General features: G+C 41.2%; 1 protein-coding gene across 1 annotated transcript in view; it reads right to left on the bottom strand.

The window, feature by feature from the left end:
• Nucleotides 1-27081, bottom strand: part of PLCZ1 (phospholipase C zeta 1) — a 119664-nt gene that overhangs the window by 54232 nt on the left and 38351 nt on the right. Inside the window, exons 5-7 of the mRNA XM_084617412.1 lie at nt 25919-26063; nt 19368-19520; nt 4814-5044 (exon numbers count right to left, since the gene is read on the bottom strand). Coding sequence (XP_084473538.1) covers nt 4814-5044; nt 19368-19520; nt 25919-26063 — 529 coding nt within the window. The remainder of the gene's footprint in view (nt 1-4813; nt 5045-19367; nt 19521-25918; nt 26064-27081) is intronic.

Here is a 27081-nt window from a genome sequence, read left to right as displayed (position 1 = left end):
AAGAGCTTAATATCTATAATGACAGGTTTCAGAGTAGCAACCATGTTAGTCTGTATTCGCAAAAAGAAAAGGAGGACTTGTGGCACCTTAGAGACTAACAAATTTATTTGAGCATAAGCTTTCGTGAGCTGTAGCTCATGAAAGCTTATGCTCATATAGATTTGTTAATATCTATAAGTTATAGTTTATATAAGTTATATATAATATGTATATGTTAGAGCTTAGGCAAACAATAACAAAGTGGTTATCATGATAGCAGTCTACAATACTTGAAAGATGTACAAAGCGATAAGTGAAAGCAATAGTTTAGGGTGGCACAGTGTGGTAGGAGTAATGTGATACAGTTAAGAAAGGAAAATTTAGGTGCGATAGAATGAAAAACTATGTGGCAATATATTATACTAGTCTATGGCAGGGGTTCTCAACCATTTTCTTTCTGAACTCCCCACCCCTCAACATGCTATAAAAACTCCAGGACCCAACAGGGCTCCATCCGTTTGGTGGGGGCAGGGGCCTTGGGCATAGGCATAGTTTGACTTCTATTTGTGGGGGGCAGGGCCCAGCAGGGCTCGGGTCAGCTCTTCATGGTGCGGCCAAGGGAGGGAGCACCACCTCCACCTCCTGACTCAGCTCAGCAGGCCACCCAGCCTGTCTGAGTTGGGGGTGGGGGGTGGGGAGGGGACACAACCAAAAATTATAACTCAAAGTGGGGGTGGAGCTCAGCTCAAAAATTTGAAAACCACTCAGGGTGCAAGCAAGGGGTAGCTAGGAGCTGTGTGCAGGCAGGGAGTAGCTCAGGGTGCAGGGAGGGAGTAGCTAGGGGCTGTGTGCAGGTGGGGTGTAGCTCAGGGTGCAGGGAGGGAGTAACTCAGGGTGCAAAGAGGGAGCAGCTAGGGCCTGTGTGCAGGCAGGGGGTGGTTCAGGGTGCAGGCAGGGGGTAGCTCACTGTGTAGGGAGGGAGTTGCTAGGGGCTGTGTGCTGGCAGGGGTGTAGCTCAGGGTGCAGGGACAGGGGTAGCAAGGGGCTGTGTGCTGGGAGGCTCCTGACAGTCACAAGTCCCCAAGGGCTCTGCCTGCCCCAAAGCCAGGTCCCCTATCCCTGCGGCTCTTACCGGCTGCACAAGCAGTCAAAGGGGTCTGGGAGCTGAGAAGCAGCTGCAACCCCGGCCAACAGCAGGAGCACAAGGAGACTGGGGAGTGCCAGAGCTGCCCGCTCCATGGCACCAACCAGAGCAGCAGCCACCCCACACTGCCTCCATCCTGGCCAGGGAGCAGGGCTGGCGGGCGGGGGGGACGAGCTGGGAGAGAGAAGGAGGTGGGGGTGTGTGGAGCTGCCTGGGGACTCCTCTGCTGTGGGTCAGGCACTGCAATTTGTAGGTGCAACACCCTCTGTATCCTCCCAACTCTGCCCACAGGGGCATAGGGGCTCACAGCTCCAGCTTTAACCCCACTGGGGGCACAGGGCTTGTGCTTTGGGCTTTATCCGCACAGTTGCCAGTTTTAACTCTGCTGGGGGCACAGGGCTTGTGGCTCCTGAGTTCAGCCCCACTGCTCCTGGCTTCAGCCCCGCAGGGACACCACTGCTCAGGGCTTCAGCTCCACAGGGGCAACTGGGGCTTGGGACTTCAGCCCCACGGCTTCTGAGTTCAGCCTCACATCTCACAGCTTCAGCCCTGCAGGGGCACCACGGCTCGGGGCTCCAGTTCCGTGGGGGTAGCCGGGGCTCAGGGCTTCAGCCCCGTGTCCTCATCCTCCGCCCACCGAGGCAGCTGGGACTCGGGGCTTCAACCCCATGGCTCCCAACTTCAGCCCCATAGTGGTACCAGAACTCGTGGCTCCCAGCTTCAGCCCTGCAGCTCCTGGCTTCAGGCCCATGGGGGGCACCAGCTCAGGGCTTCAGGCTTCAGCCACAGACATCACAGCCCCCCTGAAATGGCTTGCAGACCCCCAGGGGGCCACGGACCCCCCTGTTGAGAACCGCTGGGTCTATGGAATAGTGTCTTAAGGGAAAGGAGGAGTATGCCTTGTCACTTGGGATATTTCAAACTAACCTGGATAAAACACTAGAAAACATATTGTAGGGAATGAGTCTGCATTGATGAGCCAATAAACAAGATGATCTCATCTTGGTTTCACCTCTAACTCCTTTGAAATAGAAAAGCATACTAAAAATAAAATCCTATTGCTGAGCGTTTCACAGCATCTTTTGTAGAATGTTTGGGTGCAATTCTTCTCTTCTAAGTTTTATGCTGCTGTAGCTCACTGATTTCAGTGAAGTTCCTTCTAATTTACACCAGTGTGAGAGATTAATCACATCCAATCTATTTAAAATACTTTCATATGTGCATAAAAAAGTAACAAGTAGAATAATGTTATGTTTCTTTTGGAAACAGACAATAGTGCCAAAGTGATAAAAAAAAATAAAAATAATAATCCACTATTTTTTAAAAAATCATCCTCTGAGTTCATAACAGATTATCACATGGAATATTAGATTTTACATTGCAAAATTGAAGAAAAAGAGAACAGAAAACAATACAGCATTGTATCTTACTCCATGATTAATGGACCCCTGAGACAAAGATCTGACTTTTGATAGGAAGCTTAAAAAGTCAAGGTTCTAACACTGATGGATACAATCTGGGGCACTTAAGACTGCGCTCTCCCTATCCAATTTTATTTTCCTAAGTAAGTGAGGCACTGGAGGGAGCAGTATATAGTAGGATGTCACTGCAGCACAGGGAGAATAAAACAACAGCCCTAACCCAGCTGCAAAACCCTGGTGGATCAGCATATTTTACTGTGCAGCCATGTCCATCGTAGGCATGTTCTGGGGGCTCTGGCTGGGCTGGAACACTCCACACCTAGAGACCACTCTGGTAGATCCTGTGTGTGACTGAGTCACTTCGCCTGTCAATTGAGGACTCCAAGTATAAGTTTTGCTTTGATGCAAGATAAATTCTGCTCCTGTTAATCTAAATGCTCCTTCTTTAGTCAAGAATTTGGTCTTGTTAGTCCTTGCTTGCTGTACTGTCAGAATGAACTAAAACTGGCTTTCTTTGGCTGTGACCCTGAAGCTTTAGAAGGGTCTTAAGGCTAAGAATTGGAGGCAGCTGATATATGCTCTCTTCACTTGTTCTGACCAGGAATCCTGGGCTGATCAGTGCTAAAGTGTGGTGCCTCAGCAGAGAGCAAAGCCCTTGCCGGAACATTCTCTTAAGGACTAGCTGGGGGTGTGTTACGAGGCTAGAGGAATCCCTAGCTGTCTTCAGAGTCCTCCCCCGAAGACCCACTCCCTGGCTGGCAGAGACCAAGCTGAAGGGAGAGAAAGAAGGTGACAAAAAATCTGATTAAAAGAGCATTCAGAGAGAGAGAGAGCTGCCAAGGAAACCTCTGCCTCTGAGCACAGCACCTAGAAACCTGAGAGGTAATCTCAGTGCAGCTCAGTAGGTGCTGACAGGCAGAAATCTGTGGGGAGCAGATACCTCTTGCCTCCCTCTGAGACCTGGAAACAGGAGAAACCAGCAGTTCCATACCTCATGAAGCAGCAGATTTCCATGACAAAGAATCATCAAGACTGAGCTTGATAAGTTTACAGAGATGATGGTATGATGAGACTGCCTACAATGGCATGTGACCCATCTGCAATGGCTAGTAGCAAATATATCCAGTGACCAGAGATGGGACACTAGATGGGGAGAGCTGAGTTACTACAGAGAATTGTTTCCCAGGTGTCTGGCTGGTGGGTCTTGCCAACATGCTCATGGTCTAACTGATCACCATATTTCCCCCAGGTCAGATTGGCAGAGAACCGGGGGGGCTTCTTTTTTTTTTTTTTCCTTCCTCTGCAGCATGGGGCCTGGGCCTGTAACTTGATGTTTTTAAATCATGATTTGAGGACTTCAGTAGCTCAGCCAGAGGTTATGGGTTTACTACAAGAGTGGGTGGATGAGATTCTATGGCCTGCAGGAAGTCAGACAAGACGATTGCAATGGTCTCTTCTGGCCTTAAAGTCTATGAGTCTATGTATCTATCTCTTTAGTTAATTGAGCACACTTAACATGGAAATCAGTGGACATAAACATGGAACTACATGCCATTTTTATAGCGTCACCTTTAAGAACAGAGGCTCGTTTAACAATCTCTTCAGTATCTTGATAAATGAGAAAGCAACACTCCTGCCTAGCTAAAGCACTGGAAATGCTTTTTATTGTAGCCCCAAGCCTACCTAGTCCTGTGCATAAAAATAGAAGACAGAAAATTAGGTGAATGATGTTCTTTAAAGCTTTTTGGACAAACTGTTTAGTATGACTGGGAATGGTGAGGGAGTTGCAGACAGGAGGGACATCAGAGGAACTCTCCCTCTTCCTGCTCTCATCAGAAGGCCCACAAAACCCCACTTCTCCTCATGGGCAGTCCCATAAGGAGAATGAGCATAAGCAGTGCAATGTGAAGAGCATTGCATCTTGTCTGTAGGAGCCCTTAGCTGGTGAGGGCAGTGGACAGGCTAAGCACAAGGTTAGAATGGAAAAGTTCAGGGAAAGTACAATTTGGCATGAAGGAATTGAGGACTGCACTTGAAATATGCTGCATCTTGACTGGATGCAATATCTGAGTGAGAAACGAAGGGAGCCATGAGATGAAAAATACTATGTTTAGATATTTTGCTTTAACGTGAATTTGTAATTTTAAAGCCTACCGTTTAAATTTTGTTTATGATATATGATAAGCTACTTTTAAAAAAAAATCAACCAAACAAAGAAAACAACCCCTCTGTTCACCTTCTAACTTCCTATCAGACAGCATACTTTTACCTTTAGCTTTTTTCGAGGGAGTGGTGGAGATCTCCGAATTGCATTTCTTCTTTTTAACTGAGGAGATTTTGGTGGTAAGAGAGTGCTTTCTTCAGTTTCATCATCTTCAGATTGCTCTACCTCTTCTAAAAATTCCCCTATCTCACCATGGCTATCAAGACCTCTCCTGAGAACAGTTTCTTCGAGTGTTCCAACTTTCTTATTTTTTATCAATATTTTGAATTTTAATAACTGTGGAAACAGGTAAAACAGTAGAAAGCATAATAATGCATTTAGTAATACATTTTCATATCAAAATATTGCGACACCTATTCTCAAAATGTATTTTATAGATGTAATTTGTTTTAAAATTACAGGGGCTGAAGTAGGTGGGGTGATGGTCACAAACAAGTACTCTACAGTAATAGACAATCAAATATCTTACCAACCAAATTACCTTTCATGACAATGTAAGTATTAGAGAACAAAAAAATATCAGCATAATAGACTACTCCATACAAAAAGCAGAAGAAAGGTAACAATACAAATTTGTATTAAATGAAAGATGGAATTTTGGCAAGGGCACTAGGGTTTTCCCGAGAGTCCTTTCTTTATATTTGGCTTCTTTTCCTAGTAAAAGTTCATTAGCTGAGTGAAGAATGCAGTATTATGTTGCTAATATGATCACAGTTTACATAATAGATACAAAGTACTTATGAAATTACATTTAGGGACAGATTTTCAAAAGCGCTCAGCTCCACAACTGGAGCCAGAATTTCCAAATAACTTGGCTCCCATTTATGCACTGAAATGAACTTCTCTGATTTTCAAAAGTGCTTAGCACCCAGAGGCTCCCACTCAGTACAGAAATCACAAGCCATCCCATCCCATCCCTGCTCTCTAGCAGGCAGTCTTCAGAGGGGAATATTGCAGCTCATGGGTCATGTGGCAAACAAGAAAAGAAGAAGTGGTACTGCTAAGCACTGAGAATGGGGTGAAGATCAAAGATAACCTAGGCATGACCCAACACCTAAATAAATACTTTGCCTCAGTTTTTAATAAGGGTAAAGAGGAGCTTAGTGGTAGTGGCAGAGTGGTTAATAGAAATGAGGATATGGAAGTAGTAATTGCCACATCCAAGGTAGAAGTCAAACAGTTTAATTGGACTAAATTGGGGGACCCGTATAGTCTCCATCCAAGAATATGAAAGGAACTGGTACATGAAATTGCAAAGATTTTTAATTAATCTGTAAAGTGAAGGGTAGTACATGCAACTGGCGAATTGTTAATATAGTACCTATTTTTAAGAAAGGGAAAATATAATCTGCGAACCTACAGGTCTGTAATTTGACCTCAATTCTGTGCAAGGTTGTAGATCTCATTTTGAAAGAGAAAGTAGTTAAGGACATAGAAGTAAATGGTAATTGGGATAAAATACAATGTGGTTTTACAAAAGGTAGATCATACTGATTACTTTCTTTGAGAAGATAACAGATTTGTTTTAGACAAAGGAAATTCAGTAGATCTAATCTACCCAGATTTTGGTAAGGCATTTATTACAGTTCCACATGGGAAATTATTGGAGAAGATGGGGATTAATATGAGAATTGAAAGTTGGATAAGGAGCTAGTTAAAGGGGAGAGTACAATAGGTCATGCTGAAAGGTGAACCGTCAGGCTGGAGGGCAGTTACAGTGGAGTTCCTCAGGGATTGGTTTTGGGACGAATCTTCTTTAACCTTTTTTATTAATGATGTTGGCACAAAAAGTGGGAGTGTGCTAATAAAATTTGCGGATGACACAAAGTTGGATGAGAACCGGAATATCAAACAAGAAGATCTGGATAACACTGAAAACTGGAGTAATAGATATGGGCTGAAATGTAATAGTGCAAATTCACGCACAAGGACTAACAACAATTTTTGTGATAACATGGGGATATGTCAGTTGAAAGTCACAGAAGAGGAGAAAGACCAGGGTGTATTGGTTGATTACAGGATGACTATGAGCTGTCAAGAAAAGGGCTAATCCTGGGATGCACGAGGCGAGGTACTTCCAGATGAGATAGGGAAGTGTTAGCATCGTTATATCCGGCATGGGTGAGATCTCATCTGGAATACTGTGTGCAGTTCTGATCTCCCATGTTTAAGAAAGATGAACTCAAATTGGAACAGATGCAAAGAAGGGCTACTAGAATGATGAGAGGAATGGAAAATCTACCTTATGAGAGGAGACTCAAAGAGCTTAGCTTGTTTAGCCTAAATAATTGACAGCTGATGGGAGGTATGATAGCTCTCTGTAAATGCATCAGAGGAATGAATACCAGGGAGGGGGAGGAGTTGTTTAGGTCCAGTGCCAATGTTGACGTGAACAGATGGATATAAACTGGCCCTCAACAAGTTTAGACTTGAAATCAGACAAAGGTTTCTAACCATCAAAGGAGGGAAGTTGTAGAACAGCCTTTCGAGGTGATCAGTGGGAGCAAAAAAACCTAACTGGCTTCAGGACTGAACATGATAAGCTTATAGAGAGGATGTTTGACAGGACTGTCTACAATGGGTTGTAGCCATTCTGTGACTGTAGATAGCAAATATCCCCAATGGCCGGTGATGGGACACTAGATGACAAGGGCTCTGAGTTACTACAGAAAGACTCCATAAGTTTTCTCACATCAGCACCACAGAGCCTAATCTTCATTTAAGGCCATGTCTACATTAGTGAGCTCACAGCGGCAAAGCTGCACCAGTGTAGCTGCGCTGCTATAAGATGGCTCATGTAGCCACTCTCCTGTCGACATAATAAAGCCACCTAAACAAATGGCTCTATGTCGGCAGGAGAAACTTATGTCATTCAGGGGGTGTTTTTTCACACCCCTGAGTGACATAAGTGGTAGTGTAGAGACGTCCTTAGAGATAACATCCGTATAATCTCTACAGTAAAATGGTCATCTTATAACAGTTATTATCTTTATCTCTGTATATAGTGAATTTACACAGAGCAACAGGATTTAATTAACCTCTTGGACCATGAGAGTCACATAACTACATCATGTGTTTCACAGGAGGTAGCAAAGAATTCAGGGTTTATATTAATATTAGTCTTGGAAGGTTGTGAAAACATACAAATACGTACATGTTACATAACAGATAATTGAATTTACCTGTGATTCAAATAGTGTGTTATTAAGATACCCATTAAGAAATACAAAGTGTGCGTAAAAAGAAACATCGTTTACACAAAATGTAGCATTTATGGTAGCAAATACTACAGTTATAATTAAGGTGGAAACGGGCATTCCATTTTAAATTCCAACTTTCAGTTGTTGACACTTTCCTTTTCAGCAGGGGCCTTTTGTTTGTAGGATCAAATTGTCAGATTGGCAGTGGAAGAGATAGCACATTCTTAATGACAGGTTTCAGAGTAGCAGCCGTGTTAGTCTGTATTCGCAAAAAGAAAAGGAGTACTTGCTCACTTCATCGGATGCTGTAGCTCACGAAAGCCTATGCTCAAATAATTTTTTTAGTCTCTAAGGTGCCACAAGTACTCCTTTGCTTTTTGCACATTCTTAATGTTTACCATCCATGCTCTAGTGTAAGGATTGATACAGTCTTTACAGCGGTAACTCAGAATACAGATGAATTTTAACACTGCCTAAATCATTAATGGATGATCCTTGTCTCTTGTAAATACCTTATTTTTTTAGCAGAATTTGCATGTGCATAGTGTTGCTGATATTTCTGCAGAGTTCTGAATTTTTTACCATATATTAGTATTTCTAGATATTTCAAAACAGTTGTATGCGCTTTTGGTCATCTGTTTGTTTGTTGTTTGTAAAAGGGATTTCACTTCATAGATCCAAAAGGGAATAGTCATGCTTGTATTTATTGATATTGTACTAGTTTACTGCACCTTGTATATAACCTTGCTTTAAGTAGAAAAAATGAACCCAAACTTAAACTTTGGTGTTGCAACTAGTGGCTTCATAATAACAGAGGGTCATATTGTGCCATCACATTTTAAGGAGAAGGCAATAGAAGTTTGTTTATAGACTGATGGCACAATATGACCCAGAATTAAGAAGCTCTTTTCCATAGGCACACATACTCTGAAATATCTTGTTAGGATGACAGTTTAATCTTATCAAAGAGAAATGATAACATTCATATTGGTTTCAGATAGAGTTACAGAAGGTCTGTGGGGCCAAAAAGAGATTTTGGTACAGTATTTTGCAAGACCACCACAAACTACTAAAACCAGAATCATCAATTGCAAAAGATATGACCTTTTAAATCTAAGTTTCATGTCAAGTCTTCATACTGGGGGAAAAGGAACAACAAATACAAAGAAGTGGAAAAATGGAGTAATGTATATGTAGTTTGAGTACTTTATTGAGATTATCATTACATAAATACTTTATGTGCAGACCTTCAGTTTCATGTTTGAAACTACACAATGAGATTATCTACTATGTTTTAAATATTTTAAAAGTATAAAATTTACGACAATAATGATACAGGCTGTGAAATAGGGATACCAGTACTAATTTAGAAATCCTTGGTCAATAAATATGTATTTAAAGCCCCACTTTTCTGCCAGGATGTTACCTTGTATAAAATTAATATGGCTAATATAATGTTATGGAGGTTAAACTATGGAAGGAATGTGCATTTTCCCAGGATGTGTGCAATGTATATTGAAGAAGGGGTAAAACAAATGCAAACAAAACATGGAACTTAATTAAAATCCTATTAGGGCTCCAAAAAGAGCCACTATAGGTTGTGCTTTCTTTTTCAGATCTGTGTGTGTTTTGGAGCAGGAAATGAAAGTGGAAAGTAATCAGAACTCTCATGGAAGTGGAATGTGTCCCTTTTAAGACAGTCTCTGAGCTGCTAATAGCTTTGAATCCAAAAGCAAGCCAGAAAGCCTCTGTGTGGATGCAAATTACCTAGCTGATGGGGGAAGGAGAGAATTGCCCATAAGTGGCAGCACAAAGGAGCTGCAAATAATAAATACATCTGGTCAGCAAACAAGCTGCCAGAAGACTCAGATTATAGCCCTCTAGGAAAGGGAGGTGAAAAAAAAAGTCAAGCCTGAAAATAAGGGGAACAGGCTAACCCTAAGGGGTGTGTGTGTGTGTGTGTGTGTGTACAGTGCTGAAATCTGAAGCTGTCTCTCAGCTATTACCTGAGAATAAAGCTTAAAGCTTGTGGAAATGCAACCGATGAAGTGAGCTGTAGCTCACGAAACCTTATGCTCAGATAAATTGGTTAGTCTCTAAGGTGCCACAAGTACTCCTTTTCCATTTCCCTATTGTTTCTCTGTATAATCTCTGTCTGGTTCTGTGATTGTTTCTCTCTGCTGTATAATTAACTTTGCTGGGTGTAAACTAATTAAGGTGGTACAATATGTTAGGATTGGTTAGTTAAATTTCAGTAAAATGATTGGTTAAGGTATAGCTAAGCAGAACTCAAGTTTTAGTATATAGTCTGGAGTCAATCAGGAAGTAAGGGGGGGATTGGAACAGGGAATGGGGGTGGGGGAATTGGAATTATGTTTCACTAAGGGGGGGAATGGGAACAGAGAATGGGAACAGGGACACAGGCAAGGTTCTGTGGTGTCAGAGCTGGGAGGGGGAACACTAAGGAAGGAAATTGGAATCATTCCTGGCTGGAAGTTCACCCCAATAAACATTGTATTTTTGCACTTTTTGACTTTGGGTATTGTTGCTCTCTGTTCATACGAAAAGGACCAGGGAAGTGAGCAGGTGAAGAAATAAGCCCTCTAACACAGGATATGTGCCATTAATTCTGTGCACATTAAACAAAAAGCCAGTTGACACTACTTTTCTGCAATTTACTCCATAATACTTAGCATTCATCAACAAGATTATTTGCCACACAACAAAATTCTTGCCTATTATGTGCTGGAGGGATGTTGAGACTAGCACTAATTTAAATCTCCAAACACAATAGATTAGAACACATTATTTAAATAACTAAATCAGCAAAAATAGCTCCTGTCAGTAAAATGTACTTTAATTCAGGTGATGTTGGGCCCAAAGTATGATGCATGCCAGAACAACTAAAGTACCACAAGACTCAGCACAAATTCCCAGGCACGCTGGTAAAGATAAGATACTGCCTTCCTGATTGTCACAGTTTCAGAAAGGTCAAAAGTCAGATCACAGAAAGATGGAAGACAAATCCTGGAGCTGTAAAAGAGGACTGAGAGGAGGGGAAGGAGGAATGTGAATATTTCTTTGGTTTTGAAAATCTTCTTGCATATCCCTAGATTTTTAACCTAGTATACTGCCTTTTGTTTAAAAAAAGAGAAGAAATCCTCTGCTTCCAAGGGATCTTTACAATACAATCAATCAATAAACCAATCAAGAGACACCTTGGGAAAGGAAGACAAAAGATTCCCTGTTCTCACTGTGAAATAGAAAATAAACAGAGAGGGTCTGTTTGCCAGTGGACTGGCAACCCTCGTTACCCAGGGTTTTCAGAACCCAAAGCAATGCTAACTTAACTGGTTTCTCTCAAGGCAGTCTCAGGGATAAATTAATGGGGCCACAGCTCCTCTGTCTAATAAGTGATTGGCACAAACAAGTGTGCTTTTACCTAAAACCGCTTTTTTTATTAGGTCTTAAGCACACACACACATATGCTGTATCAGTAGGATTACAGCAATCCAAACATGTATATTTACCTAAAGTCTGAAATGATTTTGAGGAATCAGCAACCAGCCTTCCAGGGGCCCCTCTTCTGTCCAGCTGCTGGGAAGTTTAGGTGCCAGGTCCTTGCTCCCAAAAAAAGCTTCTTTGGACTGCTCCAAAGCACATTTTCTAACTAAACTCTATAGATTTTCTCCGGACAAAGCATTTTACTCATAATAGCCCCTAATAGGCTAACAATTTCCCTAGCAAGACCCAATAACGATTCATTATTCTCCTTATCGGCAAAGCAGCTTCATCAAAAAAAACTTACAAACACAGACAACCAGAATCAAGGTCAGTTTTCCACATTTCCCCTCCTCATGAATCTGTCCGTTCACTTTATCTATCCCAGTCAGTAGAACTGCAGCTTGCAGTTGTTTTTGTTCTGTCTGCCAAGGCAAGGCCAAATTATTCCTATGTGGTGTCCTCGCTTCCAGCTTATGGGGGGCTAAGTGCACAAGATGGCTGCGAGTTATGTCAAATCCAGTTCTCTTACAACACCCTCCTCCTCCTCAAAGGAAAAGGGGTGATGCAGCATCTCCTTTCCAGGCTGTGGAAGAGGGATGGAAAACCACTACCCAACCCCATCCAGGAAACACCAGAAGGAAGGACTTTCGATATTAAGGTTTTGTGTTTGAGATCACTTTATTCTGAAAGATGTTTGTGGTCAGTTCAACTGGAGCTGGACCAGCGAAATGTTAAGAGATTGCTGAGAAAGAAAGGGAGACTGCTCAGGGCAGTAACCTTTTCACAATCCGTATATCTTTATTATGAAGCAGATTTCCATAATAATAGGGGGAAATGGTTAAGATCTCCATGTATCTTTTAGCTAATGTCTTTGTTAGAATGCACAGGAGATAAACTATGGAAGGTTTTTTCAGGAGATTATATCAGACATATTCCCAGTGGTACCATTTTTAATTGTACTTATGTACCAACTGGAACTGGAGAAAGAGAGAGAGAGAGAGAGACTTATTTTAATCAAAGCTCCTGGGAAACAGTGCCATGATTTTTATCTTGTTTTTACCATACTTGTATCTAGATTTCAAGGAGGAAAGGACACACATATGAATATACTGGAAACATTCTCTGCAAATTTACTTTTACTGCATTTGTAGAGTTCTAAAAAATCAAGGAAAATAAGCCTACTGTGAATGTTCCTACTTCTAGCATTTTGTTCCTATTGCAAGGTTGGTCAGCAGTGGCAAACTCATTCCTGAGTGGCTGCTGCCATGGCAACAGGCAATGACTATGCTCCTCCTTCTCCTCATTCTGTGCCTGACATTCAAGTCCCAACCTCAGCTAGATACTAGGAAAGATGAATTGGCATATCTTTCTGGGTCAATGAAATAAAGGTGTACAGCTGAGTATTGTTGCAATATGGCTGATATTGTAGCCAAAAACATCTTACTATCTCCTAAAATGCCGAATATACTAAGGTTTTTTTGGGGGGAAGGCAGAGGAGGTAGTAAGAACAGATTGCAGTAGTACCCAGCAGTAGAGAGTTGTTGAAATAGATGAACATTCCCTAGTTCTACTCTCTAGGTCAGTGGTTCCCAAACTTGTTCCGCCGCTTGTGCAGGGAAAGCCCCTGGCGGGTCGGGCTGGTTTGTTTACCTGCTGCATCCACAGGTTCGGCCCATCGCGGCTGCCAGTGGCTGCAGTTCACTGCTCCAGTCCAGTGGGAGCTGCTGGAAGCAGCGGCCAGTACGTTCCTCAGTCCGTGCCGTTTCCAGCAGCTCCCATTGGCCTGGAGCAGTGAACCACGGCCACTGGGAGCCGCGATCGGCCGAACCTGCGGATGCGGCAGGTAAACAAACCGGCCCGGCCCGCCAGGGGCTTTCCCTGCACAAGTGGCAGAACAAGTTTGGGAACCACTGCTCTAGGCCATCTCCAGGAGAAGAATAGAGCCAATCTAATATTACTCAGTCTGCCCTTGCTAGGGTCTGTAAAGATGTCAATAACAACTATTGCCTGCTGAGTGATCTACACAAAATCAGCATGGATGCTTAATATTTCCATCACTAAAAGATTTCCATCAACCATTAAGTCTTCATACCATACTCTGATCTAAAATCAAAACAACAGGGATCAAAAAAGAGTGACATCTCCGGATATTATCAGAGGTATTTCTGTACAATCTTTCCATTAATGTTTCCTAAAAAAGGATATTAGAGCCAAGGCAATGATCAACAAAATTACCACAGTTTAATAGACATCTTCTTGAGCCAGGGACTAGTCATTGCTCCTCAAAAAGCTCCCAGCACTCCGCCCTCTCAATATGAGCAGATGGGAATAATGGTTCTAATAAAAACTGAAGTGTCATCTAGTATCTGTGTAAATTAAATAAGACACAAAACATTAAATGCTTTTTTCATTCTCTCTTTTCCAAACTCAATTACAATCATCATTTGCCAATTCATAAACAGTTGTTCTTCTGTATCAATAACACCAAAGAGAAACATATGTAATAGAAGAGAGCTCTACCACACAAGAGCCTGCTGTTAACTTTGCTTTGGGTCTGTATACTGATTTTTAAACATTGGAACTCTCTTCATCAACAATGAAATCAAGCCCCGCACAGTGGAGTAAGGCAGGCTAACTATTCAGTCTGACCACAATGGCGGGGCCTAAACAGTGTTTGGGAAGTCTTATTTTTCTATTTACAATCTCAGAAATAAGAAAATGCAAATCACTGCATGCAATCTTCTTCTAAATTTCCTGCATGCTTGCTTAAACTCCAACTGAGGTCTTTCCCATGCAACTAGCATGCTGCAATGTGTCATCCTTGGGTGTGGAGTCAGGCGGAGGAAGCATCAGTAGGCTGCCTCAGTGTCTTGACAGTAGGAAGGTAAAGATGACAAAATGAAAGAGGGTGGGGGTCAAAGGTTTTATGGGCGCTACTGTGGAAGTATTTGGAAGCAGAGGAAGGCTACGTAAGCCACTCCAGGACACTATGTCCAAACAATCCCCAACACTCCAGATTTCCATTCTCCTCCCCAATAACTGCCCCTCTCATGCTCATCCAGTCACTGAAACATACCAAAGTAAGGCTATTGTAATTTACATACAGTAACTCCTCACTTAACATCATCCCGGTTAACGTTTTTTTGTTACGTTGCCGATCAATTAGGGAACATGCTCGTTTAGAGTTGTGCAGCGCTCCCTTATAATGTTGTTTGGCAGCCGCCTGCTTTGTCCACAGCTTGCAGGAAGAGCAGCAGGTTGGAGCCAGTTGATGGGGGCTTGGAACCAGGGTGGACCGGCAGCCCGACTATCAGCTCTCCGCTCCCCTAAGTTCCCTGTGCAGCAGCAGCCCAGCAGGCTACCAATTGCCGGCAGTTCAGGTGTTCCTCCCTCCACTGCCATGTGCTGCTCCTGCCCTCTGCCTTGGAGCTGCTCTCGGGAGCCTCCTGCTTGCTACTGTGCAGGCGGGCGGAAGTGGGGGGGCTAATGTCAGAGTGCCCCCTCCCCTCCGCTCCTTTACCCCATCTCCACGGGAAGGGGGGGGCATGACAGGGCTCAGGATGGAGGGAGCTTGCTGGCAGCAGCTGTTGTCTCAACTTGCTCATCTACTTTAAAAGGCAGTGTACTTAGAGTGGGGTCAGTGTACTTAAAGGGGCAATGTGCGTCTCTCTCACACACACACAGGGTGTTGTGTGTGGGTGTCTCTCTCTCTCACACACATACACGGTGTGTATCTCTGTCTCTTTCACACACACACACACACACACACACACACACACACACACGGTGTGTGTCTCTGTCTCTCTCTGCCATGCTGTCTCCCCTCCCTCCATTCATGCTGCCTTGTAGGCTACATTAACAACAATGTGTTAACCCTTGAGGGCTCAGGTGAGTGCTAGTTCATCATTTAGCAGTAAGGCATCCCCTGAGAAATATCCCACCCTCTTCCACCCTCTGACTTCACCACCTCAACAACGCTTCACAATCATCATTGCTGTGTACAGTATTAAATTGTTTGTTTAAAATGTATACCGTGTATATGTATGTGTGTGTGTATATATACACATCTATCTATCTATGTATCTATCCACACTTTTGTGTGCAAAAAAAAATTTCCTTGGAACCTAAGCCCCCCTATTTACATCAATTCTTATGGGGAAATTGGATTCATTTAACATCATTTCATTTAAAGTAGCATTTTTCAGGAACATAACTACAACATTAAGCGAGGAATTATTGTATTTTTATATTGTAGTATTTCATTAATAGTTGATGTAAATGAATAGTGTCTCTAGCACACATGGAAGTGGGAACCCAGCTCATTTAGTTTGACAGAAATAGACAAAAAGTCTGAGAATCACTGGAATAAGGCACAGTTTTTAATCAATATCTAGAAAAGAATTTGAGAAACTACATAATATGTGAAGTGCTAACGGAGGAAGGAAGATAGCTAACACTTTAGATGAAATAAATGTATATTGATGTATTGACCTTGCTGATTAGAACTTTAGAAATCTTAAGACCCTGTAACCTGATCAAACTAAACCATCATAACTGTTTCCTTGCAAACAACATTACTCTTCTTGACAGTTTTCTCTTTTTTTCACAAAATATTAAATGAAAAAGGAAAGTTTACATATTAATATAGATGGGTTATTCAGAGTATTTACAAGAAAGGGGATGGAACTCAAAGCATCCAATCCATACGGTATGTAAATAAAACTATAAAGATAACTACATTCACACATGTGTTCTGAATTTAACAATTAATATTTCTAAACTGTACTAGTAACTGAAAAGTATTCTGAAAGGAAAGGAGTGAGTACCCATTTGATGGGGGAGTGGGAACCTTTAGAAAACATTTCAAACTTAATTGTCAAGTATATTGGACGGAACTCATCACCAGTATAAGTCCAATGACTCCAACTAAGCCATTTCAAGGATGATTTTTTCCCATTGTGTTTAGTCCAGTATTCATATCAAAGCAGTTATTACAAATTTTAATTATCCCTACATTTTAAACAATTAATTTAAAATAAATATTTTATACCTTAGAAAATGAAAGACTGTAATGGTAGAAAAAAAGTACCTTTGCTCAATCATCCAAATTAACAACTCTTGTCCAAGTTCTCTCCTTTACCATGATAACCCTCTAAGTTATAACAGCTGGCTATGGATTCCTAAGGATCAGACATCAGGTGAGAGCTGGAATAATGGAACAGAGCTCTGCTCCAGTCCTCCAGCTAGTTCCCCAACACACCTAGACAGGGGAGTGGGTAAGGAGTTGGGGTAGGAACCAGCTACATTGCTTTACCCCAGTTGAGGTAATTCTCCACTGAGGTAATTTGAAATTGAGGGGTTGTGGTCAGATCACATCCCCAGCTGGAGCTGAGAATCTGGCCCACTTACATTATACTGCATTTATATTGCTTGTTGGAGCCTGGATAAGTAGTTTCAAAGCCTTAAAGAATATGATTCAATGTCTATTGAAGCCAATGGAAAGGCTTTTGAACAGGCCCAAAGGGTAGTTCCAGTTTCAAAAGAAACTGTCTAAAAATGCAGTTTATTATTCAGCAGATTTGCTCCCTGTCCATATTCAGAGCCATAGCTAATGAGTTTCGTGACAAAATAACTTTTTACTGCTTTTTACACTTAATTCCACTGAACCAACCCAGCTAAATGAGAATGAGCTGATTTTACTCCTACGTGTTCACCAGTACATCAGAATTATGTACTATGTTCCATCTGTGTGAACCAATTACAGGCATTGGAATTGCTCAGGTGTCACTGAGGACAGAATTTGAAGAAAATGGGATTACAAAGGAGAAACTTGGGGCCTAATTTGACATGAAATTTTTTTACTACTTTTGATGATGGACAGAAAAGAAAGAACTCAGGTTGACTCTTAAATCAAAGGTTGAGTCTGCAAATTCTAGCATTTTGGGGAGGGAGGGAATCTTTTTATCTGGAAACTGAGATAGCTGATAAGGAAACACTTGAGAAAATAAATGTGGAACCCCATCATGTCATATTTAGAGAGTAGCTTTGTAGAGTTGGAAAAATAAAGAAAACTCCCTACAACACAAGGTAATCAGTCTATGGAGGGCACTCAATATAGACTTCTTTATTTTACAGACCCTTTTAATTAGGGTGACCAGGTGTCCCGTTTTAAAAGGGACAGTCCCTTTTTTGGGGGACTTTTTCTTATATAGGCACCTATTACCCCCCACCCCAGTCCCATTTTTTCACAGTTGCTATCTGGTCACCAGACCTTTAATTGATTCAATTTTTGCTGCAGAGGACATAGAATTCTTAGACACCACCAAGACTGATAAATGCAGCTTGTTCATAGAGAGACTCTGAGGCAGCCCAGATCACCCCATGTAAATTGTGCTTTTTTCCTATGGCATGATTTTCAAAGGTTCAAAATCAAATGCAGACAAGATTAGTATGATGGTAAGCCTGCAGCAAATACTAAGGTCAAATCTATAAACATTTTGGCTTATTTATTAATTGTTTTACATTTATTGAATAAATACCTACCATAACATTGTTTATAAAAGCATATATAATATCTATGTTCTTTCTTTTTGGAAAACCTTTGCAAACTATTTTGCAACCAAAAATTGCTTTCTCTGTGGCAATCTTTTTTTTTTTATCCTTTAGGACAGTGATTCTCAACCTTTTCAGGTAGGTGACCCACTATTTAAAGTAAAAAGTAACAAAATTATACCACACGCTTACATTTCCTATAAAAATAAGAGTAAAAAACATAAATTATAAGCCTATATAATTTATTTGTGTGTTTCTGTTTCAAGAGATTAGCAGATAATACTTGATCTCAAATGGCAAGGGTGCGCAGGGAGTAGAGGAGCAAGAAAGTCTGTGCTTGAGAGCACAATAAAATTTTCAGTGCCTTGTGACCCTTCCTCCTCCCCCCAGTTGTGTTTTGTGACCCACCCTAGATGTCACAATCCACCAGTTGACAAACATTGCCGGAGGTCAAGCACACTGAGAATGGTTTTGTGGTTAAGGCACTGGGCTCAGAGTCAAGAGGTATTCAGTTCCTGGCTGTAGCACAGATTTCTCGTATAAATTTGGACAAATCACTTAATCTCTCTGTGCATATATTCCCAATATGTAAAACGGGCATAGTAACACTCCCTTTCTCTCATTGTCTGCCTTGTCTATTTAGATTGTAAACTCTTCAGGGAAGGGACTGTTTCTTACTATGGGCCAGATTGTCATATCCTTACTCATATTGAATTGTAATTTACTTAACAAGAAGTCTCATTGATTTCAGTGGAAATACTCATGATATATCAATGTGAGTATGGGCTTCACAATCTGGCCCTATGTGTTTTATACAGCGCCTAGCACAATAGGGCCTTGATCTTGGCTAGCACCTGTAGGTGCTTCCATAATACAAGTAATGATAATAATGCGGCACATTACGGCAGCTGCCTGTCATGTCTGAATTTTTAAAACAAACTGTTAGCAACAAGTTTTAACTATCTACATTTGCATATAAAATAAAAGACTGAATGTGTTCAAAGCCTAAGGAAAATGTTAAATCATGATTTTATGAACCGGAAGATCCAAGACTTTGCAAAATACTGGATTACTATGCTTTTCCATCTATACATTTCAAGTTGTTATATGAAACACCATTTTCCTAACAAGCGCATATCAACCTGCATGATTTGGTTTCTATTTATTTTATTTTTTATTATTTCTATGATGCGTAATTAATTCTGTTTTACCATCTGAAGCACAAAGATGTTTTAAACACTAAATGTGATAGTTTCAAAAATGCCTCAGGAGGTTATCACAACAACTGCAGAAAACTAGAATTTTTTTCTAATCTTTCACAGAGAGAAAATTAATGTTGTTACCTCAGGGGAAGGTAGATCTGTAGGAAACGTATCACCAATTATTGTAGTAAGAAGTTTGTCACCTAGAATAGTTTCTAAATAGTCTGCCATTACTTCCTGTTGCTTAGGGCTGCAGTGATTCTCCAAAGACAGTACAACAGGATAGTCAGACACCTAAAAATACAATTTCAAGGCCATAATAATTAATAATTAAAAACAGAACTACTAGATGCACAATATATCTTACAAAAAAGCATATGGGTATTTGTACTTTCATTAATTTTAAAATATTCAAAATAATATTATTAGTTATTCCAGATTAATAACACAGCATCATCGAGCTCAGTAATATTTATGGAAGAGGAAAAGTAAAACTGGAATCTAGAAGAGTAATTTTCAAGTTCAAAGTTAATATCAGAAACAAAATCCAAAAACATAAGGACCATTAGAAATGGGGATAGCTTTAAATGTAGACATAAACAGAAGAAAGACTTTGACAAGGGAAGCCAAATAAAGATCAGTTAACCTGGTCACAGTACTTTAACTGGGAAATCTTGAATGTCTATGCTCTGATCTTGGAAAACAGGGCATACTGAAGTTTATTTCTCCAGTGGTTAGTAGCCGACAACCAAGTTTACCAGAGTTTTATTATATGCCTATTAATGCTGGGTGTGGAGCAAGAAAAGAGAAAAGAGCTATTAAATCAACTAAGAATCTAAGAGATGGTAGGTGCAGGAAACAATATTCACCACACATATAATGGCAAAGAAATTCAGCCAAATAAATTCAGGAGCTGCCAAAACAGCAACACACTGGCTACTGCCTGTCGCTGCCACAGAGCCTCTCAACAGATTAGAATATTGAGAAGCAAATAGTGATGATGTGAACCAGAAAAAAAAAATACCCAAGAAATATACTAAAGCATGGAAAATTATTTAGGTTAAATTCAGCAGAGGTTTTAAAAGCTGCTGACATCTAAAAACATCAACATTCAATTTAGACATCAGTTTATTTCAGTGCTATATTTTCTATACAACTTATTCCTTCATTCCAGCATATTTTGTAGAAAAATATTCTTCATTTCTTTAGGGCTAATAGTCACTACCCACCTAAAAATCATTCTCTTGTGACCGGCAAGTAATATCACAAGTTGCTCTGGGAATTATTAGGGCATGCTGGTAGATAATTATTACTTAAAGTGAAGAGGAATGGATGAATTGCTTAGAACTAATGATCCTGTTTGGATGCAAATAGTCTTAGTAATGAGAAACAAGGGAAAAGAAATACAAGGAAAACATCATAAACTGCTATTTCCAGGTCCCTGCAGTCTAAAAAGAATCTTAATCTGGCCCAATCATTGGTATCTGACATCTTTTAATCATAGCTATTATCTTTTAAAGAAATAAAAATCATATTCTGTTTGAAAAAAATTAAACAAATGATGTTAAATGTAACACCTATGGTTACTATAACTGAAAGAGACTAGAGTAAAAAATATTTCTCTATTTGTTCAGTTTTTCTTTCTTTATTTGACATCATTTTGTGTTTAATCAGTTTCCCACTTTGATTGTGTGGGTTTTTTACAAACCAAGGAGGAAGAGAAAAATATTGTTAAAAAATGGGAAACTGCGATCAGAACCACAATAATTGACATGAGGACGCAGGAGAAGGTGTGGTTCAAGACATTACTTTTAACTTATGTTTTTTTAAACTGTCTAGATTTCAAGTTGAAACTGTCGGTTAAATATTGTCAGATGGCATTGCATTCTGATAATCTGATTATGGGCTGACATTTTATGTACTGCAGAGTTTTCAGTCCTGTTATACTGCCCACTGCAGCACTTTTTACTCATTCCTTACTCATCAGAAAGCTCAGACACAAGCAAGGCAGAATGATAAATCTGCTGAAATTGATGGACAGCATCATAACAAAGATCACCACATGGAATGCAGAAACCATTCTCTCATCTGATGGCAACTAACTTGCTCCTATTAAGTGAGATCTACTTTCATAGAATCATAGAATATCAGGGTTGGAAGGGACCTCAGGAGGTCATCTTGTCCAACCCCCTCCTCAAAGCAGGACCAATCCCCAACTAAATCATCCCAGCCAGAGATTTGTCAAGCCTACATCTTAAAAACTTCTAAGGAAGGAGATTCCACCATCTCCCTAGGTAACTCATTCCAGTGTTTCACCACCCTCCTAGTGAAAAAGTTTTTCGTAATATCCAACCTAAACCTCCCCCACTGCAACTTGAGACCATTACTCCTTGTTCTGTCATCTGCTACCACTGAGAACAGTCTAGATACATCCTCTTTGGAACCCCTTTTCAGGTAGTTGAAAGCAGCTATCAAATCCCCCCTCATTCTTCTCTTCCGCAGACTAAACAATCCCAGTTCCCTCAGCCTCTCCTCATAAGTCATGTGTTCCAGTCCCCTAATCATTTTTGTTGCCCTCCGGTGGACTCTCTCCAATTTTTCCACATCTTTCTTGTAGTGTGGGGCCCCAAACTGGACACAGTACTCCAGATGAAGCCTCATCAATGTTGAATAGAGGGGAACAATCACGTCCCTCGATCTGCTGGCTATGCCCCTACTTATACATCCCAAAATGCCATTGGCCTTCTTGGCAACAAGGGCACACTGCTGACTCATATCTAGCTTCTCGTCCACTGTAACCCCTAGGTCCTTTTCTGGAGAATTGCTGCCTAGCTGTTCAGTCCCTAATCTATAGCGGTGCATGGGATTCTTCCATCCTAAGTGCAGGACTCTGCACTTGTCCTTGTTGAACCTCATCAGATTTCTTTTGGCCCAATCCTCTAATTTGTCTAGTGCCCTCTGTATCCTATCCCTACCCTCCAATGTACCTACCTCTCCTCCCAGTTTAGTGTCATCTGCAAACTTGCTGAGGGTGCAATCCTCCAGATCATTAATGAAGATATTGAACAAAACCGGCCCGAGGACCAACCCTTGGGGCACTCCACTTGATACCAGCTGCCAGCTAGACATGAAGCCATTGATCACAACCCGTTGAGCCAGCTTTGTATCCACCTTATAGACCATTCATCCAGCCCATACTTCTTTAACTTGCTGGCAAGAATACTGTGGGAGACCATGTCAAAAGCTTTGCTAAAGTCAAGAAACAATACATCCACTGCTTTCCCCTCATCCACAGAGACAGTTATCTCATCATAGAAGGCAATTAGATTAGTCAGGCATGACTTGCCCTTGGTGAATCCATGCTGACTGTTCCTGATCACTTTCCTCTCCTCTAAGTGCTTCAGAATTAATTCCTTGAGGACCTGCTCCATGATTCTTCCAGGGACTGAGGTGAGGCTGACTGGCCTGTAGTTCCCAGGATCCTCCTTCTTCGCTTTTTTAAAGATGGGCACTACATTAGCCTTTTTCCAGTCGTCCGGGACCTCCCCCGATCGCCATGAGTTTTCAAAGATAATGGCCAATGGCTCTGCAATCATATCCGCCAACTCCTTTAGCACTCTCGGATGCAGCGCATCCGGCCCCATGGACTTGTGCTCGTCCAGCTTTTCTAAATAGTCCCGAACCACTTCTTTCTCCACAGAGGGCTGGTCACCTCCTCCCCATGCTGTGCTGCCCAGTGCAGTAGTCTGGGAGCTGACCTTGTTTGTGAAGACAGAGGCAAAAAAGTACAATCGCTTTTTCCACATCCTCTGTCACTAGATTGCCTCCCTCTTTCAGTAAGCGGCCCACATTTTCCTTGACTTTCTTCTTGTTGCTAATATACCTGAAGAAACCCTTCTTGCTACTCTTAACGTCTCTTGCTAGCTGCAATTCCAGGTGTGATTTGGCCTTCCTGATTTCACTCCTGCATGCCCGAACAATATTTTTATACTCTTCCCTGGTCATTTGTCCAATCTTCCATTTCTTGTAAGCGTCTTTTTTGTGATTAAGATCAGCAAGGATTTGACTGTTAAGCCAAGCTGGTCTCCTGCCATATTTACTATTCTTTCTACACATTGGGATGGTTTGTCCCTGTAACCTCAATAAGGATTCTTTAAAATACAGCCAGCTCTCCTGGACTCCCTTCCCCCTCATGTTATTCTCCCAGGGGATCCTGCCCATCAGTTCCCTGTACATCCTGGCCTGTAGTTCCCAGGATCCTCCTTCTTCGCTTTTTTAAAGATGGGCACTACATTAGCCTTTTTCCAGTCGTCCGGGACCTCCTCTGATCGCCATGAGTTTTCAAAGATAATGGCCAATGTCAAAGTCTGCTTTTCTGAAGTCCAGGGTCCAGGGTCCGTATTCTGCTGCTCTCCTTTCTTCCCTGTGTCAGGATCCTGAACTCGACCATCTCATGGTCCCTGCCTCCCAGGTTCCCATCCACGTTTGCTTCCCCCTACTAATTCTTCCCAGTTTCTGAGCAGCAGGTCAAGAAGAGCTCTGCCCCTAGTTGGTTCCTCCAGCACTTGCACCAGGAAATTGTCCCCTACACTTTCCAAAAACTTCCTGGATTGTCTGTGCACCGCTATATTACTCTCCCAGCAGATATCAGGGTGATTGAAGTCTCCCATGAGAACCAGGGCCTGCAATCTAGTAACTTCCATTAGTTGCCGGAAGGAAGCTTCATCCACCACATCCCCCTGGTCCGGTGGTCTACAGCAGACTCCCACCACGACATCACCCTTGTTGCTCACACTTCTAAACTTAATCCAAAGACTCTCAGGTTTTTCTGCAGTTTCATACCAGAGCTCTGAACAGTCCTACTGCTCCCTTGCCTACAATGCAACTCCCCCACCTTTTCTGCCCTGCCTGTCCTTCCTGAACAGTTTATATCCATCCATGACAGTACTCCAGTCATGTGAGTTATCCCACCAAGTCTCTGTTATTCCAATCACATCATAATTCCTTGACTGTGCCAGGACTTCCAGTTCTCCCTGCTTGTTTCCCAGGCTTCGTGCATTTGTGTATAGGCACTTGAGATAACTTGCTGTGTGTCCTGCTTTCTTAGTATGAGGCAGGAGCCCTCCCCTCTCGCGCTCGCCTGCTCGTGCTTCCTCCCAGTATCCCACATCCCCACTTACCTTAGGGCTTTGGTCTCCTTCCCCCAGTGAACCTAGTTTAAAGCCCTCCTCACTAGGTTAGCCAGCCTGCTTGTGAAGATGCTCTTCCCTCTCTTCGTTAGGTGGAGCACTCCTCCTTCTTGGAACACCATCCCATGGTCAAAGAATCCAAAGCCTTCTCTCCGACACCACCTGCGTAGCCATTCGTTGACTTCCACGATTCAACGGTCTCTACCCAGGCCTTTTCCTTCCAGGGGGAGGATGGAGGAGAACACCACTTGTGCCTCAAACTCCTTTATCCTTCTTCCCAGAGCCACGTAGTCTGCAGTGATCCGCTCAGGGTCATTCTTGGCAGTATCATAGGTGCCCACGTGGAGAAGCAGGAAGGGATAGCAATCCAAGGGCTTGATGAGTCTCGGCAGTCTCTCTGTCACATCGTGAATCCTAGCTCCTGGCAAGCAGCAGACTTCTTGGTTTTCCTGGTTGGGGCGGCAGATAGATGCTTTGCAGTAATATATAAGCTTCTGTATTTTGGCAAAAATTAAACAACTCATAAAATATGTATAGCAGTGAAAGGACATAATTTTGTATTAAACACATTTTAAAAATCAGAGACCTACTAAGTTCTTTACGGACATTAGTCCAGTTAGCTTTGAAAAGGCAATAGGTGTGGGTGTGTATGTATACACACCCAAACTAACATGCTTGGAGTTAGGTCAGTTTGGATTATATTTATTTTCAGTGTGTATGTATATTCTGTAGGTATACACACACACACACACATACACAGAGAATAAATATAATCCAAACTGACCTAACTCAAAGATTTGTCATAAAGGGCCCTTACTTGACTTCACTGGGAATTTTGCCATGCAGCAATATAGAAGAATGGGTTAGTACCAAAAGAACTTTAACTTCCACTTGTTCTGCTACAGATAGGCAGAAGGGACAACATTTTAATGGGTCAACTGACTGATAAGAAATGATAACTTTTTTCAGAGCTCGTTTTAAAACTGGCGGGAAATTATCAGAATTAAGAGGAAATTAAAATACAATAAGACTCAAACAACGTTCCAGTGTAATACTTTTGTTCCCTCCATATTTTAAGCTTCAACACCACAGAAGATAGATTTTTTTCCATAGAAGTCTGAGCAAAGACATAAAAACACACACAAAAAGAGAGGAAACTTTACTGCATCAGATCTTGAAATCCTTACTCAGTATATATTCAGTCCTTGCTCAAGCTAAGTTCTCAATGACTTCAAATAAGAATTTTGCCTAAATATGCTGAGGAAGGTCTTCCGGATTCAGTCCACAAAGTTTAAATTACATTGAATTATCAACCAAATGAGACTGCCTTTCATTTAAAATGCTACAGAGTTAAGATCAGATACTGTAGAATTCTTTTATCTACAGTACCCATCACCCCAAGCACTATTCCATCTTATTTTTTCCAGAGCACCCTAAATTACAAGTGTGTTAACACTTATGTGTATTAACATTCATCACTTTTCAACAAATATATGTACATACCGCAAACGCATACTTATCTATCACCTCGATGACAGTTCTAAATGTAATTTTGCTTGTTAAAGTGTGACCATGATACACAATGGGCTCATTTTGCGGTCCATCCCAGCAATCAATTTCCAAACAACGACATCCTTTCATCAGAGCACTTTAAAAACAAGAAGAAAAAAATAACAATCTAAAAAGGAGATACCATGTTCAAAAGCATTTTTCTTGCATTTCTGATTACAAATAGCATAATCTGAGTAACTACAAAAATATTAACATACCTAAACTGTCATAAAAGAAAATTCCTACAGAATGATATGGATATAAAGTTGATGTATATTTTCTCTTATCTACCTTGGGCTTATAATAAGCCTTATCAGAGCCTCTTGGGGAAAAAATAGATTCTATGAATATGAACCCTTAACAGATAAAAATATAGCCAATGTTTTAGTTTAAGTGAAATATTTTCTTGAACAATGGCTATCTGCCTAAAATTGGAAATGTTTGAAGTTCTATTTATGTTAGGATTTTATATTTGAATAAACTCCAGCTAAGTTATTAACTCAAAGTATAAAAACATCACTAATAAAGCTTACAATGGGCCAGAATATGTCTAGTCTTTACACAGATGAGGAGGGCATAAGGAGGCCTTCCCCTACCTCTGTGCAAAGCGCCAGGCAGTGTTACAGTACCTGCATGCTGAGGAGTTCAGAGACTGCTTCCTCCCAACTTTCCCAAGGATGCACAGCACACCACAAAGGGAAGAGAGGCAGGACCATAGTCTATAGCATGCCATGCAATAACCATATGATTCTGATTAAGGCATTTTAGATTCTGCGGTCTAGATTAGATTAAACTAATTTGTAAACACATCAGATTTTTGTCCCTTCATAGTTTTACTGCAACGGAGAGTAAAGGTTGTTTGGGTGCCCTAAATGTGCATTTCCATATCTTAATATGTCTGGATTTCTTTTAAGTTTAACCATAAATCTGAATTTCTTTGGTTTATAATCTTTGATTTGGGGATAATCATACCATCCATGTAATGTATTTTACTGTAAAGTACTGACAAGTCTTCTCAAACTTAACTCCATCTTAATGTGATTTTTGTCTAGGAATTTCCTTATTTAATTTAAATAAAAATTCATACATGAACACAAGGTAAGAAACTGAAAGAA

The sequence above is a fragment of the Lepidochelys olivacea genome (genome assembly GCF_965140295.1).
Source record: "Lepidochelys olivacea isolate rLepOli2 genome assembly, chromosome: 1".
NCBI classification, from domain to species: Eukaryota; Metazoa; Chordata; order Testudines; family Cheloniidae; genus Lepidochelys; species Lepidochelys olivacea.
The sequence above is the reverse complement of the archived record's forward strand: the minus strand, read 5'-3'. Positions and strand labels throughout refer to the sequence as shown.